This window comes from Mastigoproctus giganteus, chromosome 11, assembly GCF_048544385.1.
Source record: "Mastigoproctus giganteus isolate SK-2022 chromosome 11, ASM4854438v1, whole genome shotgun sequence".
In the NCBI taxonomy this organism is placed as follows: domain Eukaryota; kingdom Metazoa; phylum Arthropoda; class Arachnida; order Uropygi; family Thelyphonidae; genus Mastigoproctus; species Mastigoproctus giganteus.
The window spans coordinates 152826497-152842142 of NC_143585.1; the positions used below are offsets into that span (position 1 = coordinate 152826497).

A 15646-nucleotide genomic window follows, 5' to 3' on the forward strand; every position below is an offset into this window, starting at 1 on the left:
TGATGCAAATCCGTATTATTCAGATTTGCAGTCTTAATCGGGGGAAGTTGTCGTATTCCATGTTTTGCTCCTTTTGGCCCTGGGGGTTTGCTTTACCTCCCAGGTTTCCGGCCCCGCCACGGGGAGGCAGGAGCAGTGCCACTAGGTGACCAAGCGGCTGAGTTATTAGGTTAGTACTGTTAGAAATAGAAACAGAAAGGTGGCTTCCCTTTCTGGGCCTTTGCCTACTTCTTGTAGTGCGAAAGTGCTGCAGTAATTTATAAATAAAGAAAACGGTAGTTGGAACGAAATATAATTTGTTCAAAGGCTCTTTGGATATAACGCTTTTTGGAACGCACAAAATTCACTTGGTCACGGAACGCTTGGCACCCGGGGCCAAGGCAGAGGCAACGGCACGTGTGCTGATAGTAGGATTATTCTGGACGGCATTCAATCCTTTCTTCCATGGCGGGAGCTCGCATCAAACGTGGTCTGCCCACACTACTCCTCTTACCTCTAAATGACCCATAATCGCACAAATTTTGATGCACACGCACAAACAACGGTGGTCTGGTACATGTCTGTCTGGGAAGCATTCTCCATAAATTCGTTGAGCAGCTCGTCATTGCCCTCTGCTAATCCATACACTAGGTGCAAGTCTGCCAGCTGACAGTTCGTATATTGATGCATGCTCTTCATGCGGTGACTACCATGCCATCTACCGACTTATGGTGACGTTTCAGGTTATGGATTCCTATGCGATTCACATTCCTTTAGATGTTACCTACTTCCACTAAATGTTTGTACCAATATTTTTGAGACACCCTGTATAATACTACTACTACCACCAGCCTACCAAACACTATCAGTGCATCCAGGTTCCATGGCCTCATGTTTCTTTATGCAAATTGGATACACCCATCAGCATGAGAGAGTTCAAAACGAGGTTCATTAGACTAGGCAACAGATTTCTTTCACAAGTCAGTGACCCAGTGCTGATGTGCCCGCATGGCACAGCTTCTTTTGTCCCACAATGAGCATGGGTACCTTTGCTGGCCATCGACTGCCATAGCCTATATGAGCTAATATCACCCACATAGCCCATGAAGATACTGGTCTTGCTATTTCTGTATTGTACTGGGTAGTTATTTGGGCCACTGTGCTGCATTGCTGGTGTTACAAGATGAGAAACCCAATGCTCAATTTTTGGCAGGCATTGGCCAGACATGGCTGTGTCATGTCTGGTCAATGCCTAAAAAAGGCTGTCCCATGTCTGACCTCTGGCTGGTTGTCACTGTTACACTAGTTATGGCCAACTCAAGCACCACAGAACAATAGTACTCAATGATGTTGGCTGTTGATTCTCAACCTTGACCCATTCTTCTTTGCAGACACTCAAAAATTGATCTCCAAGTGTACAAATTACATTCAGCCATTTCTGACTTTGAGCTTTCACCAGCATCTCAGATCAGTCCATTCCTACATAGGGGAGGCCTCATGCAAAGCCAACAGTGTATATGCACATCAGAACTGCAAAGGTCAACAAAAAGAAAACATAATAAATAAAATAAAATAACAATATCTGCATAAATAAGAGACCTACTAAAGTAATGCAAATAAAAACATTTTATATATCTCTCATTACTCAAAATTATTTATGAATCAATGTTCAATTTTTGTCGTTTGATATAATGCTGTCTTCTTTCTTCAAAACTTTCTGCAAAAAAAAATAAACTATTAATCTTTTTGACAATTATTATATATTAACAATATAAACTAAGGCCACACACAGCTTGAAAGGCTTGCCAACTTCAAAATCATCCGTAATTTTAAAAACATAGTTATTAATTTTTAAATATACAAACCTTAAGATAATAATAATACAGCACATCCAGTAGAGACAATAACTAGATTTTTAATAACTAAGTAATTTGTAGCTTGTAGCTTTCATGATAAAAGAACCCCTTCTTCAGCAAGTGAATAAACGCATAGAGAATACTAATGAAATACAGACAGAGAGAGAGAGAGAGAGAGAGAGAGAGAGAGAGAGAGAGAGAGAGAGAGAGAGAGAGAGAGAGAGAATAAAATAAATACTAAATGAGTTGTGCATGCTCAGATGCACACACATGGTTATGAAATTGTGCAAACATTCATTCACTAGATCGGTGTTCATTGTTCGTGCACAGACGTGTATGGGATTTCTGCCAGTGTTTGTTGAGTTTCAAAACTGTTAATTCAAAGATAGGGTGTAGCCTTGTACCCTTCCAGCAATTTAAGGCTTTTGGACAGCTCGATATATTTAACGATTCTAGCCAAAGGTGAGATGATGGACCAATTCCGGAAATGCCGGAATTGGTCAATCTCACAATCACATCTGGGGTTAAGGTCACGATGGGTTGACAAGAAATGTTCCACGATTGTGCAGTGATCAGTGTCACCTAGGCGAATTGATCTGTCATTCCAGTACATGAGAGAGGGGCGATGGGAGTTTTTACGTTTGAGACTAGAGAACGTAAGCTCCTAACAGGAAGTTGTACGTATTTCATGCAGTACTTGCATAGGATCTTAGAAATCTGGTCCGACTTGCCTGGATAGTAAGGAATGTAGGCATACTGTCATCACATTGGGACGAAGGCACTGGATGAACAAGTTCTTGTGCTTGTAGCAAGCATCTGTCTACATGGGTTGGGTACCCACAATTGAATAGGTCAGCTTTTACTCTGGAAATCTCAGTGAGCCTAGCTTCCTCTCAGCTGGAATGGCTAAAGGATTGAGAGAATAGAGCACATGCAGTGCTATTTAGATGGCAAGCGGCATGGGCTTAACTACAGAAAGTAAACTGCTGGCATCAAATTTGGCTAATGGTACACCAAGGTTTCTAGGTGTGGGCCCACTCGCTTCACTAGAACATCCAGGAATAGAAAGGGAGTGCTGTGGATTTTAGTGTTTTGCACCAACCTTGCGTAGAAATAAAATAATAAATAAAAACACAAAGGAAACTGGACTTTTGATAACTGTGTTTATAATAAGTTATAATAACCTGTATTTACAATAAATTTAACTTTACGATAAACTATACATATAAAATATTAAAATCTACTACATAATGAACAATAAAATGCATTAAAATATACTAAGTTAAAAGCGATAAAAAACCCTAGCTTTCAAAGGCTCCAGCCTTCTTCTTCAGCGGTATTTTCTTATTCTGCAGTACATCTTTAAATATCAGCAGGTTTATGGTACTCATCACGTGTTTCATTCTCACGTGTTCCGTTCTCTTGCGTTGTGGAACCGGAAGTGGCTCGAGCGGGAGTCATACGGAACCGTTCATCCCTTCTGAGGATAGTGGCCTCAAAGAGGGATGAACCGTTCATCCTCAGAAGGGATGAACGGTTCCATATGACTCCCGTTCGAGCCACTTCCGGTTCCACAACGCAAGAGAACGGAACACGTGAGAATGAAACACGTGATGAGTACCATAAACCTGCTGATATTTAAAGATGTACTGCAGAATAAGAAAATACCGCTGAAGAAGAAGGCTGGAGCCTTTGAAAGCTATGGTTTTTATCGCTTTTAACTTAGTATATTTTAATGCATTTTATTGTTCATTATGTAGTAGATTTTAATATTTTATATGTATAGTTTATCGTAAAGTTAAATTTATTGTAAATACAGGTTATTATAACTTATTATAAACACAGTTATCAAAAGTCCAGTTTCCTTTGTGTTTTTATTTATTATTTTATTTCTATGCAAGGTTGGTGCAAAACACTAAAATCCACAGTATGAATATACCCAACCTCAGAGGCCTATTTGAAGAATAGAAGGGAGTGGTTCACTTCTAACTCAAAAGTGAACTGGATGAACAGGGATAAGGAGTTAAGGTACTCTAACAGTGTTGACTCTGAGCTACGTGGGATGTTGTTGTTTGTTTGTTATTTGGTTTTTAGGAGCATTAGTAATTAAGGCCATATTGCTCCGGGATATGCAGTGGTCATTCCCTGACCTTTCCGCATCCTCTGTATTTGGTGGTGACAGGCTCGAACCCCAGTCTAATCAAGAAGCATGTGCTATGAACTGCTGCTCCTTCCCACCTGGCTACGGAGGCGCCGCTACGTGTGATAATGGTGAAGGTATCATCAACGTATCTGAACCACATTGTAATCGGTACAGGCAGACTCAGGAATATCCGTTCCTCTAATTCCTCCATAGCGATGTTAGAAACAACGGAGCTTAACTGCAGAAAGTAAACTGCTGGCATCAAATTTGGCTAATGGTACACCAAGGTTTCTAGGTGTGGGCCCACTCGCTTCACTAGAACATCCAGGAATGGAAGGGAGTGGTTCACTTCTAACTCAAAAGTGAACTGGATGAACAGGGATAAGGAGTTAAGGTACTCTAACAGTGTTGACTCTGAGCTACGTGGGATGTTGTTGTTTGTTATTTGATTTTTAGGAGCATTAGTAATTAAGGCCATATTGCTCCGGGATATGCAGTGGTCATTCCCTGACCTTTCCGCATCCTCTGTATTTGGTGGTGACAGGCTCGAACCCCAGTCTAATCAAGAAGCATGTGCTATGAACTGCTGCTCCTTCCCACCTGGCTACGGAGGCGCCGCTACGTGTGATAATGGTGAAGGTATCATCAACGTATCTGAACCACATTGTAATCGGTACAGGCGGACTCAGGAATATCTGTTCCTCTAATTCCTCCATAGCGATGTTAGAAACAACGGAGCTGACAGCTGCACCCATAGCTGTACCGTGTATTTGTTTGTACAGAGAATCGCCAAAGGCGATGACACCACCCGACAAGCATAGGTTAAGGGTAGTACAAATGTCCTCTGTAGGTAGTGATGTTCTATTCGATAGGTTCTGTTCACTCTCTAGAAGTTGCCTGGTACAGGAAACGGCCTGTTACAGTAATAGTGGATGATACAAAGATTGGCAGGGTTCTTAACGTCTACTCCAACTGGATCTAGACAAGTTGGCCAAATGGACTGGGAAGTGGCAATTGACGTTTAACATTGACAAATGCAAAGTACCGCATATGGGTACCAATAACCCAAGAGAAACATACCAACTGTGTGGTACTACATTCAGAGAAGTGGAAAGTGCAAAAGACCTGGGAATAATTATGCAGTCAAATATGAAGTTTCCTGAGCAGTGCAGATGGGCTGCCAGGGAATCTTATCAATGCTATATAGGAATTTTGCTAGCAGGAACAGGTAGGTGATTATCCCATTGTACAAGACAATGGTCAGGCCACATGTAGAGTACTGTGTACAGGTCTCAAGGCCTTATTTTAGGAAGGATGTAGAGCTGTTAGAATGAGTAGAAAGAAGGGCAACAAGATTGGTGAGGGGAACAAAAGGGTGCTCTTACCAAGAAAGGCTCAAGTTCTGCAAATTCCAGTGCCTGGAGAGTAGGCATCTGTGTGGTGATCTAATTGAGGCGTAGAAGGACTTGAATGGGTTTAGCAAGCTGAATGCTGATAGGATTCTTCCTCTTGCTCAGATTAAGAACCTGAGAGGGCATAGATTCAAATTGAGGAAGGGCATTTGTAGAATAGATGTGTGGAAATTTTGCCTTTAGCCAGTGGGTGGTTGATTGGTGGAACACACATCTTTTGTTGTGGCAGTTGATAGTCTAAATAAATTTAAGGCAGAGCTGGACAGGCATTTGGAACAAATGTAGGGGTGAAATGGGAGGGGTTTTTTTTTTTTTTTTTTTTGGCTAATGCTGCATAAGCTTCCTTTCTTGCATCGCATACCTATGCTAATGCTAACAGTAATAGAGCCATGTGAAGCAAGAAAGCAAGTGTATGAGCTTATATAGCATTAGCCATAAAAAAAAAAAAATAATAGAATTTAAAAAATAAACAAATTCACACAACCATTCCCTCTAAAAGTTTGTCCAGCTCCTCCTTGAATTTATTTAAGCTATCAACTTCCACAACAACACATAGAAGTTTGTTCCAGCAATTAACCACCAGCTGACTAAAGGCAAATTTCTGCACATCTATTCTACAGCCCGAGCTGGATCTCATCATCCTTCTCTTTCATGCTTTCTTGGTGATTCCCTTCTATCTCTCTCTCTCTCTTTCGCTCTCTCTTTGTCTCTACCTCTCTCAGGGTAATACAGGAATTTCTTTTTTTTTTTTTTTTTTTCTTTTGCTGGTACAGCATAAGCCTCAAGCTTCCTTGCACCATATGGCTAATAATAATAATAATAATAATAACTGTCTTTCCCCAATTTGAATTTATGCCCCCTTATATATGTAATCCAAGTAAGTGGAAGTAACCCATCAGAATTCAGCCTGCTCAAACCATTCAGGAGTGGGCCCAATATAGACCCCTGTGGACATCCTCTGTGTACTGTTCTTGCGATCTTTTTGTATGGAGTGTTTATCTCAATTTTTCTTTGTGAGAGATAGGTTTCTATGACTTTATAGAGGTTAATGGGTACTTGAGCTTTCCTGAGTCTGCCCAAGATGCTCGGCCACCAGAGTGAGTCAAACGCCCCGGCAAAATCAATCGCTATTACAAGGAAATATTTGTTGTTACATTCTTTGACCTTGTTAGTTAGGTTTCTGAGGGCTTCTGTTGTGGAGGATCCCAGTTTAAATCCAAACTGATTCCCAGCTAGGAGGCCAGCTGCTTCGTAGGATTCGTTTGTGCAGTAGCCTTTCAAAAAATTTGCTTTCAAATAAGTTGGAAGAAAAATGGGATGCTAGCAGGTAAGCTTTATCCTTGGCTGAAGTGACAACAGAACTATCTGATTTGGACTGAGGTGGGAGCAGAGATGCGCCATAGAACCAAGGTTTAGATAAAGGACGAGATTTAAATTGGAGTTTGGGATAAAGGATTCCATTCCTGCAAGAATAATTTCTCTGACATGATCTGAGCAAACGTTGATATCAGAAGTTTTGAAACAGTAATCCAACCAAGGAAAAGAAGAAAAGAAATCTTGCAGGTCATCCCATTTTGCATTCTTGTAATGCCAAATAATACGAGGTTGGGAACAGCCATGAGATAAAGGCTCCATTGGAGAAGAGACATTCAACAAGTTGTGATCTGAGGTGCCAAAAGGACCTCTCACTTTAACCGTGTACTTAGAAGGGTTGTTTGGGGGAAAAAGATCAAGCGTGTTTGCTGTATAGTTAGGATTGTCTGGTATTGTTGTAGATAAATGAACAATCTGTGCAAGGTCATTAGTGACTGCAAAAGCATCAGCATATTGGCCAGCTGGCTTGGTGTGACTAGAAAACGGAAGCCAGCTGCAGTTTTGAACATTAAAATCACTAAGGAAAATAACCATACTGTTAAGAAATTTGGATTGGAGTAAGTCAAGTTGCAAAGAGAGGTAGTCAAAGAGCTCCAAGTGACTAGTGGAGCTGGGAGAATGTAGAGGCAACAGATGAATTTGACACAATGAGGTAGAGATTTTAAGTCAGTGAAGGTCGAAAAGAAGAGATTCCAAATTACCAAGTCTCTGACAGGGAATATCGGAACGGACATAGCACAAGTACTACCTTTGAGGCGAAAGGAATCATACAGCGAATAATTTGGGAAACTGAGATGAGCAGTACTTGAATCAACCGATAACTGAGATTCTGTCAGAAAAAGTACATGGGGTTTGGCAGACTGCAAGTGGAAATGGACATCATTGAGATTAGAATTGAGACCATGTGTATTTATGAAATGAATTAGGAAGTGTTTGGGAGGTTTAGATCTTTTTTTTGCAGTTAAGCTTACTCTATTAGTTTGACAATTCATAGTGTATTCAATAGAAGGAAAAAGTAGGTGTGACATGCTGTATGAAGTAATGAAGTTTTGGATATGGCTTACACATGGTAAGAATATACCCGATCCTTGAAATAGCATGGCCTCGACAATGCCCCCCCACATACACACTACTTGGACTCCCTCCAGTCACTATCTGGCAGAGTAGATGTAGCAAGATTGTACACTACATGAACCGGAAGCCTCCTAGAGAGGTACCAATAGGTTCAGTCTGGTGTACTAACTAGCGGCCAGCCTGCTAACACCATTTTAGAACTGTACCCTTGAAATGTAAGGAAGACTGGATCTCGCCACGATGTTCATTATAACCTCAAATGTCATCAATCGTACTGCATGATGGAAGAGATGGGGGAAAGGTTGACCGGAACTTAACTCTGGAGACTAAACATGGGTTCCACCACTCAAGTCTCCAATAAGCAAAGTGGTGGTATTGCACCGGTTGATGATGAGAGTCATCTACCACCTAATACCTAACACAGAGGGGTGGCATTCCTTCCTGTGGTGTGGGCGTCACACCTCTACCCCTGCTTACATTGGTTCACACCTGGGTGGTCACACACCGTGTGCTTGTGCATGGAGGTTATACCCAGAATTACTAACAGTCCCACCATTGTGAAGGTGCAAGCAGAGGATTTGGCTGTCACAGACCATTCTGACTTCGCCGAAATTGGGTCCTCTTGACTTGATATTTGTCACCCAAATATCAGTTCCATCAGCGTTTTTGACTCCCAGGTAGCAAGTACAGTTTGCCTGGCATATCTGAGATAATGTCTGCGACTCAAGGACCAACTTACGCCTCTCTTGATAAGAGGATCCCTCCATTCCCCTCACCAATCTTGTTGCCCTTCTCTGTAGATACTCAAGAAATCTGCATCTTTTCTAAAATGAGGCTTCCAGACCTGTTGGACGGGAATGGATGTAAACAGAGAGACAACATCAAAGGACGGCATGATCTCGATTAGGTGAAGGAATTCCTCATTGTTGTTGACTGTATTCCCACTAGAGATGTTAGGAGTCGCATGATGCATTTAGACAGTTCACACGTCGGCAAATTGCAACAGGACATGATGGGTCGGAGAGGAATTCCTGGCTTGTGAACCTTCAGAAGTCCATAAAATTGCAGAAGTTGGCAACCCATGGCATGCAATTGCCATCGTGTCAGTGTTGAAATCTTCCCAGATTTGAACCATTCCTAGATCAGTTTGTTGAGATTTGATTCTAGATGTTCTAAGACTTTGACAGGTGGGTCACTTACAGGCTCATAAACATGTGATCTTGCAGGAGGACAAGGGCTTTTTCAAAATACTCCGACCGGTCTAATATAACCGTGTGACGTCCTTTGTTGGCGTGAAGCACAACGATGGTGCTGTCATTTTTGATGGAATTAAGAGCAACATGCTAATGAAGGACAGAGGCCATTCTGAAGCGGATGTCATTAGCAGTCTCTTTAGGGAGGCTGGCTATGAATGCCTCTACTCCCATGGCAAATTTGTTTGATTGGTGTTCTCAACAACAAGGCATCGAACTTCATAACAGAGCTAAAAACATTGATCTGTTCAGAGGTTAATTGCTTACTGCTTAAATTCAGAACAAAATTAGCATTATTAGTAGGATGCGTGTTTGCTTTCAAAGAGTGAGCTTCTCTGGTTAAGTTAATAAGCTTCCGCTGTTGGCGTAAACTGTAAATGTCAGAAACATGGTTGGCTTGAAAACAAAGGCTATCAATTATGTTAGAGAACGTCGCTGGGGAGATCATACCTCTTAGTTCCTGCATAAGCCTGGATTTATTGAAACCGGCTCTCCGAAGTTCAATGTGAAGGTGATCAATCCACACTTTCAAGGTTTGGAGGCTGAAGTTGAACCAAGCATGCTCCATGCAAGGGTGGTTGAAGGGACCCTTGTAACAGAAGCCTTTGGGAATTATGCAATTGAATTTGCATCTGTGTGTGAAGCGCAAATGCTGTTTGTTCCATGCTAGTGAGATGAAGGTCTTCTGAAGTTGAGCACAAATACTGTATGCATGGAGACCATAAAATGAACGTATAAATGAAAATGGGCCTGTAGTACTGGATTCCGTGGTTCAAGATAATAATAATACAGCACATCCAGTAGAGACAATAACTAGATTTTTGATAACTAAGTAATTCGTAGCTTTCAGGGTAGACGAACCCGTTCTTCAGCAAGTGAATAAATGCATACAGACATTAGAGATAGAATAAAATAAATACTAAATTAGTTGTGCATGCTCAGATGTGCAGCACATGGTTGCGAGATTGTGTAAACATTCATTCACTAGATTGGGGTTCACTGTTGGTGCACAGACGTGTATGGGATTGCTGCCAGCATTTGTCAAGTTTCAAAACTGTTGATTCAAAGATGGGGTGTAGCCTTGTACCCTTGCAGCAATTTAAGGCTTTTGGGCAGCTAGATATATTTAACGATTGTAGTCAAATGTGGTGACGGTAGTGCAGTCATGATGGGTTGATCAGAAATATTTCCCGATTGGGGAGTGACCAGGTTCACCTAGGTGAACTGATCTGTCAAGCTCTGCGAGGCAATCCTGAAGGCATCTTGAGCTCTCCCCTATATAGCGACTGCCACAATCATGACAAGTTACGTGGTATACTACTCCACTACGTAAGAGAGGTGCAATGGGAATTTTTATATTTGAGAACAGAGAACATAAGCTCCTAGCAGGGAGTTGTACGCATTTCATATGGTACTCACGCAGGACACAGAGGAGAGCTCAAGATGCCTTCAGGATCTCCTCGCAGAACATGACAGGTCGATTCGCCTAGGTGACACTGATCACTCTGCAATCGCGGAACATTTCTCGTCAACCCATCATGGCCTTAACCCAAGACATGATTGTGAGGTGATCCACCAATCCCGGCACTACCGTCAGCGCCTTTGGCTAGAATCATTCAATATATCGAGCTGTCCAAAAGCCTTAAATTGCTGCAAGGGTAGAACCCCATCTTTGAATCAACAGGTTTGAAACTCGACAAATGCTATCAGCAATCCCATACATGTCTGTGCAGCAACAATGAACACCGGCCCCAGGGGCTCACATCTGGGGAGTATGGGCTTGGCACACCCCGGGTCCTGATCTGAATATCATCATTCTTCTCTTTCTTGGTGATTCCTTTCTACTTTTGACACTCTCTCTCTCTCTCTCTCAGGGTAACTCGGGGAATTTTTTGTTAGTATTCTGTATAAATTTATTCACTTGCTGAAGTTCATGCAGGAGTTCGTTTACCCCTGAAAGCTACAAATTACTTAGTTATTAAAAATCTAGTTATTGTCTCTACTGGATTTGCTGTATTATTATTATTATCTTAACCCATGGAATCCAGTACTACAGGCCCATTTTCATTTATGTAAACCTTCTGGAATGACTAATCAAATATTGGACAACATTAATGATGTGCAGATTTGTGATCATTAATTATTTTTTAAATAAATAAGTAAGAAGAGTAGTGTCATCATCAGTAGAAACAACACTTTAAAATTATATATGTAAAATACAATTATTTAAAAGGGGAGGAAGAAAATAGTTATGCCATGTGCTGTTGTCAGGAAAACTTACTGAAATTACATTAATGCAATACAACCACTATAATACACGTACTTAACTAATCTGAAATCTGTTTGAAAAACAATGATTGAAATGAATCCTGTCTGGAAAGCACATGGGGTTTGCTGATAAAGTTCAAATTAATTGAAGTATGGGATAGTTAATGCAGGGAGCAAATTAGAGAATCTGTATTACAATGAAAGTTTGAATGATTCATAGACACTAAAATTATTCTGCTATAACTAACTAGGATAGAAGTATCAACTGAATGTGTATGAGAAGGATAAACACATCCATCAGTCCAGTACGGTCAATGATTACTGGAAAAAAATTACAGTACAAAAAAGCAATAACTAGCTTACCAAAATAATAGTAGTAGTAGTAGTGTGGCATGTGATGCAAGAAAGCAAGTGTATGAGCTTCTGCAGCATCAGCCAAAAAAAAAAAAAAAAAAAAAAAACACACCATTCCCTCCAAATGCCTGTCCAGTTTCTCCTTAAATTTATTCAGACTATCAACTTCCACAACGACAGATGGAAGTTTGTTCCAGCAATTAACCACCCGCTGGATAAAGGCAAATTTCCTCACATCTATTCTACATCTGTCCTTTCTTAATTTGAATTTATGCCCCCTTAGGTTCGTAATCTGAACAAGTGGAAGGATCCCATCAGAATTCAGCGTGCTCAATCCATTCAAGGCCTTATACACCTACCTCAATCAGATCACCGCGCAAGTGCCTAGTCTCCAGCCACTGCAATTTGCAGAACTTAAGCCTCTCTTGGTAAGAGGATCCCTTCATTCCCCTCACCAATCTTGTTGCCCTTCTCTGTACACGCTGAAGTAAATCTACATCCTTCCTAAAATGAGGCCTCCAGACCTGCACGCAGTACTCAAGGCATGGCCTGACCATTGCCTTATACAGAGGGACAATCACCTCCTTTTCCCTGCTAGCAAAATTCCTATATATCATTGACAAAACCCCATGACCTGCCCTGGCAGCCTGTCTGCATTGCTCAGAAAACTTCATATCTGAATGCACAATTACTCCCAGGTACTTTTTCATTTTCTACCACCTTCAGTATAGTACCACACAGTTGGTACATTTCTCTGGGGTTACTTCTACCTATATGCACTTCAGTTGCCACTTCTTAGCCCATCTGCCCAAATTATCTAGATCCTGTTGCAGTAGCACACTGCCATACTGGCATTAACAACCCTGCCAACCTCTGTATCATCTGCAAACTTCGACATTAAGCTTGATATACCTTCATCAATATCATTGATAAATATACAAAACAACAGTGGATCCAACACCAAAATGTGAAGGGTGGGACATTCTAACCAAACAGCTTATATTTATAACTAAAAGGATGCAACAGGATCTTAGAGATTCCAGTGCAAACTGTTCTAAGACAAACTGTCATGCTGTTGGATTTAGGCATATCAGTGACTTGTATCAAATTGCTACCAATTTGGCAGTTATGGAGCACGTTTACAAGAAGCACTGCAACCTATACATGGCCTACATTGATTACCACACAAGAATTCAACTCCTTGCCCTCAACTCAAAGCCAGCTGATAGAGACAACAAAGATCTACAAAGTCAACCTGACACACTTTCTAGATCAACCATGGTGAAATGGAGGACCATCAGGAAGGTGGTCCTCCATTTTGTTCATTTTGTCCATATAATACTATACTAAAATATTAATAATGGCCTGCAGATGACCTTTTCCTATATTTTCAAAGATATCTTTGTTCTGCTATCTATTAAAACTATCATTGGAAAAATAGATAAGAGATGGCTGCATGTTTAGCATTAGCATTAGTAGAGGCATATGATGCAAGAAAGCAAGCTTATTCAGCATCAGCCAAAAAAAAAAAAAAAACCCTTTCCCATTTCACCCCTCCGTTCGTTCGAAATACCTGTCCAGTTGAGCTTTAAATTTGTTTAGGCTATCAACTTCAACAACAAGTGATGGAAGTCGGTTCCACCAACCAACCACCCGCTGGCCAAAGGCAAATTTCCGCACATCTATCCGACATCCGTCCTTCCTCAATTTGAATTTATGCCCTCTGAGGTGATTATTCTGAGAAAGATGAAGAATCCCATTGGCATTGAGCATGCTCAAACCATTCAAAGCCTTATACACCTCTATCAGATCACCTCGCCGGTGCCTAGTCTCCAGACTCTGTAATTTGCAAAACTTAAGCCTTTCTTCGTAAGAGCAACCCTTTGTTCCATTTACTAATCTTGTTGCCCTTCTCTGTACCCGTTCCAGCAGCTCTACATCCTTCTTGAAATGAGGCCTCCAGACCTGTATACAGTACTCAAGATGTGGCCTAACCATTGCCTTATACAAGGGAATAATCACCTCCTTATCCCTGCTAGAAAAATTCCTGTATATCATGGACAAGACACCATGAGCTACTCTTGCAGCTCGTCTGCACTGCTCAGAGAACTTCATATCTGCCTGCACAATTACCCTCAGGTCCTTTTCATTCTCCACCACTGTCAGTGTAGTACCGCAGAGTTGATACATTGCTCTGGGGTTACTGTTACCCATATGTAATACTTTACATTTGTCAATGTTAAACTTCATTTGCCACCTCTCAGCCCATCTGTTCAACCTTTCCAGATCCTGTTGCAGCAGCATAGCGTCAGTAGTGTCCTTAACGACCCTGCCAACCTTTGTATCATCTGCAAACTTAGACATTAAACTTGATATCCGATCATCAATATCATTCATAAACACCGAAAACAACAATGGACCCAACACTGAACCTTGAGGAACTCCACTAATAACATTAGTCCACGTTGAGCAGTGTCCATTGATTACCACTCTCTGTCTTCTGCCACTCAACCATCCCCTTATCCATAGCAGCAATTTGCCTCCAATGCCACACTGCTCCAATTTGTGCAGCAGTCTTCCATGTGCAACAGTATCAAAAGCCTTTCTAAGATCCAAATATATAATATCAAAGTTATTCCCTGCATCCAGTTCTTTTGTGACTACATCATAGTATCCAATCAAATTGGTCAGGCAAGACCTGCCCTTAACAAAACCATGCTGCGTCTGAGCTATAACTGAATTCTTGTCTAGATGATCCTGCAGTGCTTCTTTAACCAGTGCCTCCATTAATTTACCTGGAACAGAAGTTAAACTAACAGGTCTATAATTACTTGTGTCAGCCTTTGATCCTCGTTTGTGAATTGGGGTTACATTTGCACATCTCCAGTCTATGGGTACCTCCCCTGAGTCCAAAGAAGCTCTCATAATTATGGCTAGGGGTTTGCATACTTCCTTTGCTGCCTCCTTTAATATAACTGGATAGATCCCATCCACCCCAGGTGCCTTTTTTATGTTTATCCTCAACAATCTCTCCTCCACTTTCCTCTCAGTTATTACAAAATCATCCAGCTCACTGCCAATGTTTACTTTACCTACATCATTCTCCTTCCTGAATAACTCCTCATGCGTGAATGTACCGGAAAAAATTCAAGACAAGTCATACACACAAAAGGACAAGTTACTTTAGATGTACTGGAAATAACCTTCAAAAATGTCTATTACATACTTAGGAGGATGGTTCAATAAAAAATCATCCTCACCTACTTCCACATATTGCAGAGTCGTGATATTTTGTGTGTAGCATCATACATATATCTGTACAAAAGGTATAAAATTTCAGCCCTGTGTCTTAATTTGTTTTTCTCATACAGAGCTGAACGTGTGACGAAGTAGCATCATAGACAAAGTTGAAGCCAGAGTTGTAATCTGGTAACGGTTCTTGAAGGGGAAATTTCCTAAATAAATCCACGAGGAGATGATTGCTGTATGTATGGATGAAGCCCCATCCTATAGCATTGTGAAGCACTGGCATAGACAGTTTAGGTGTGGTTGGACATCGACAGAATCTGAGCCCATTGCAGGTCAACCCCATTCAGCCACTGATGACAGCACGATGAGAAAAGGATCTTAACCAAGGATCTCATCATCTGATTTCTGAGAGAACACTGAATAGATTTGCATAATATGGATATATGGGTAGGGGTCCCTAGACTGTTCATGAATGAAAAGCTGTGATGTGGCCTGATGAATCCAAAATTTGTCTGTACTTTCGGGTTGTATCCTAAGCTATATCTTCCCTCTCTTAATTGAAACGTTGCTACCCTCAAAATATCTTATCCACATCGGCAGTTGTGGCAACAAACAAGAATTAATGAGGTGAGTGCAAGCATCACTTTGATCCCCATCATCGGATAAATGTGGATCTAAATTAAC

The 15646-nt window shown here is 41.1% G+C and overlaps 1 protein-coding gene across 3 annotated transcripts in view; it reads right to left on the reverse strand.

Moving 5' to 3' along the window:
- Window positions 1-1202: 1202 nt before the first annotated feature.
- LOC150078520 (tRNA pseudouridine(38/39) synthase) overlaps window positions 1203-15646 on the reverse strand; it is a 331034-nt gene continuing 316590 nt past the window's right edge. For 2 of the 3 annotated variants that reach the window (XM_090384244.1, XM_090384242.1), the window contains one exon: window positions 1591-1696. In XM_090384244.1, coding sequence (XP_090240370.1) covers window positions 1635-1696 — 62 coding nt within the window. In that variant the 3' untranslated portion in view covers window positions 1591-1634. Of the gene's footprint in view, window positions 1510-1590; window positions 1697-15646 lie in introns of those variants that run through there. The other variant, XM_090384243.1, reaches the window with a different exon arrangement.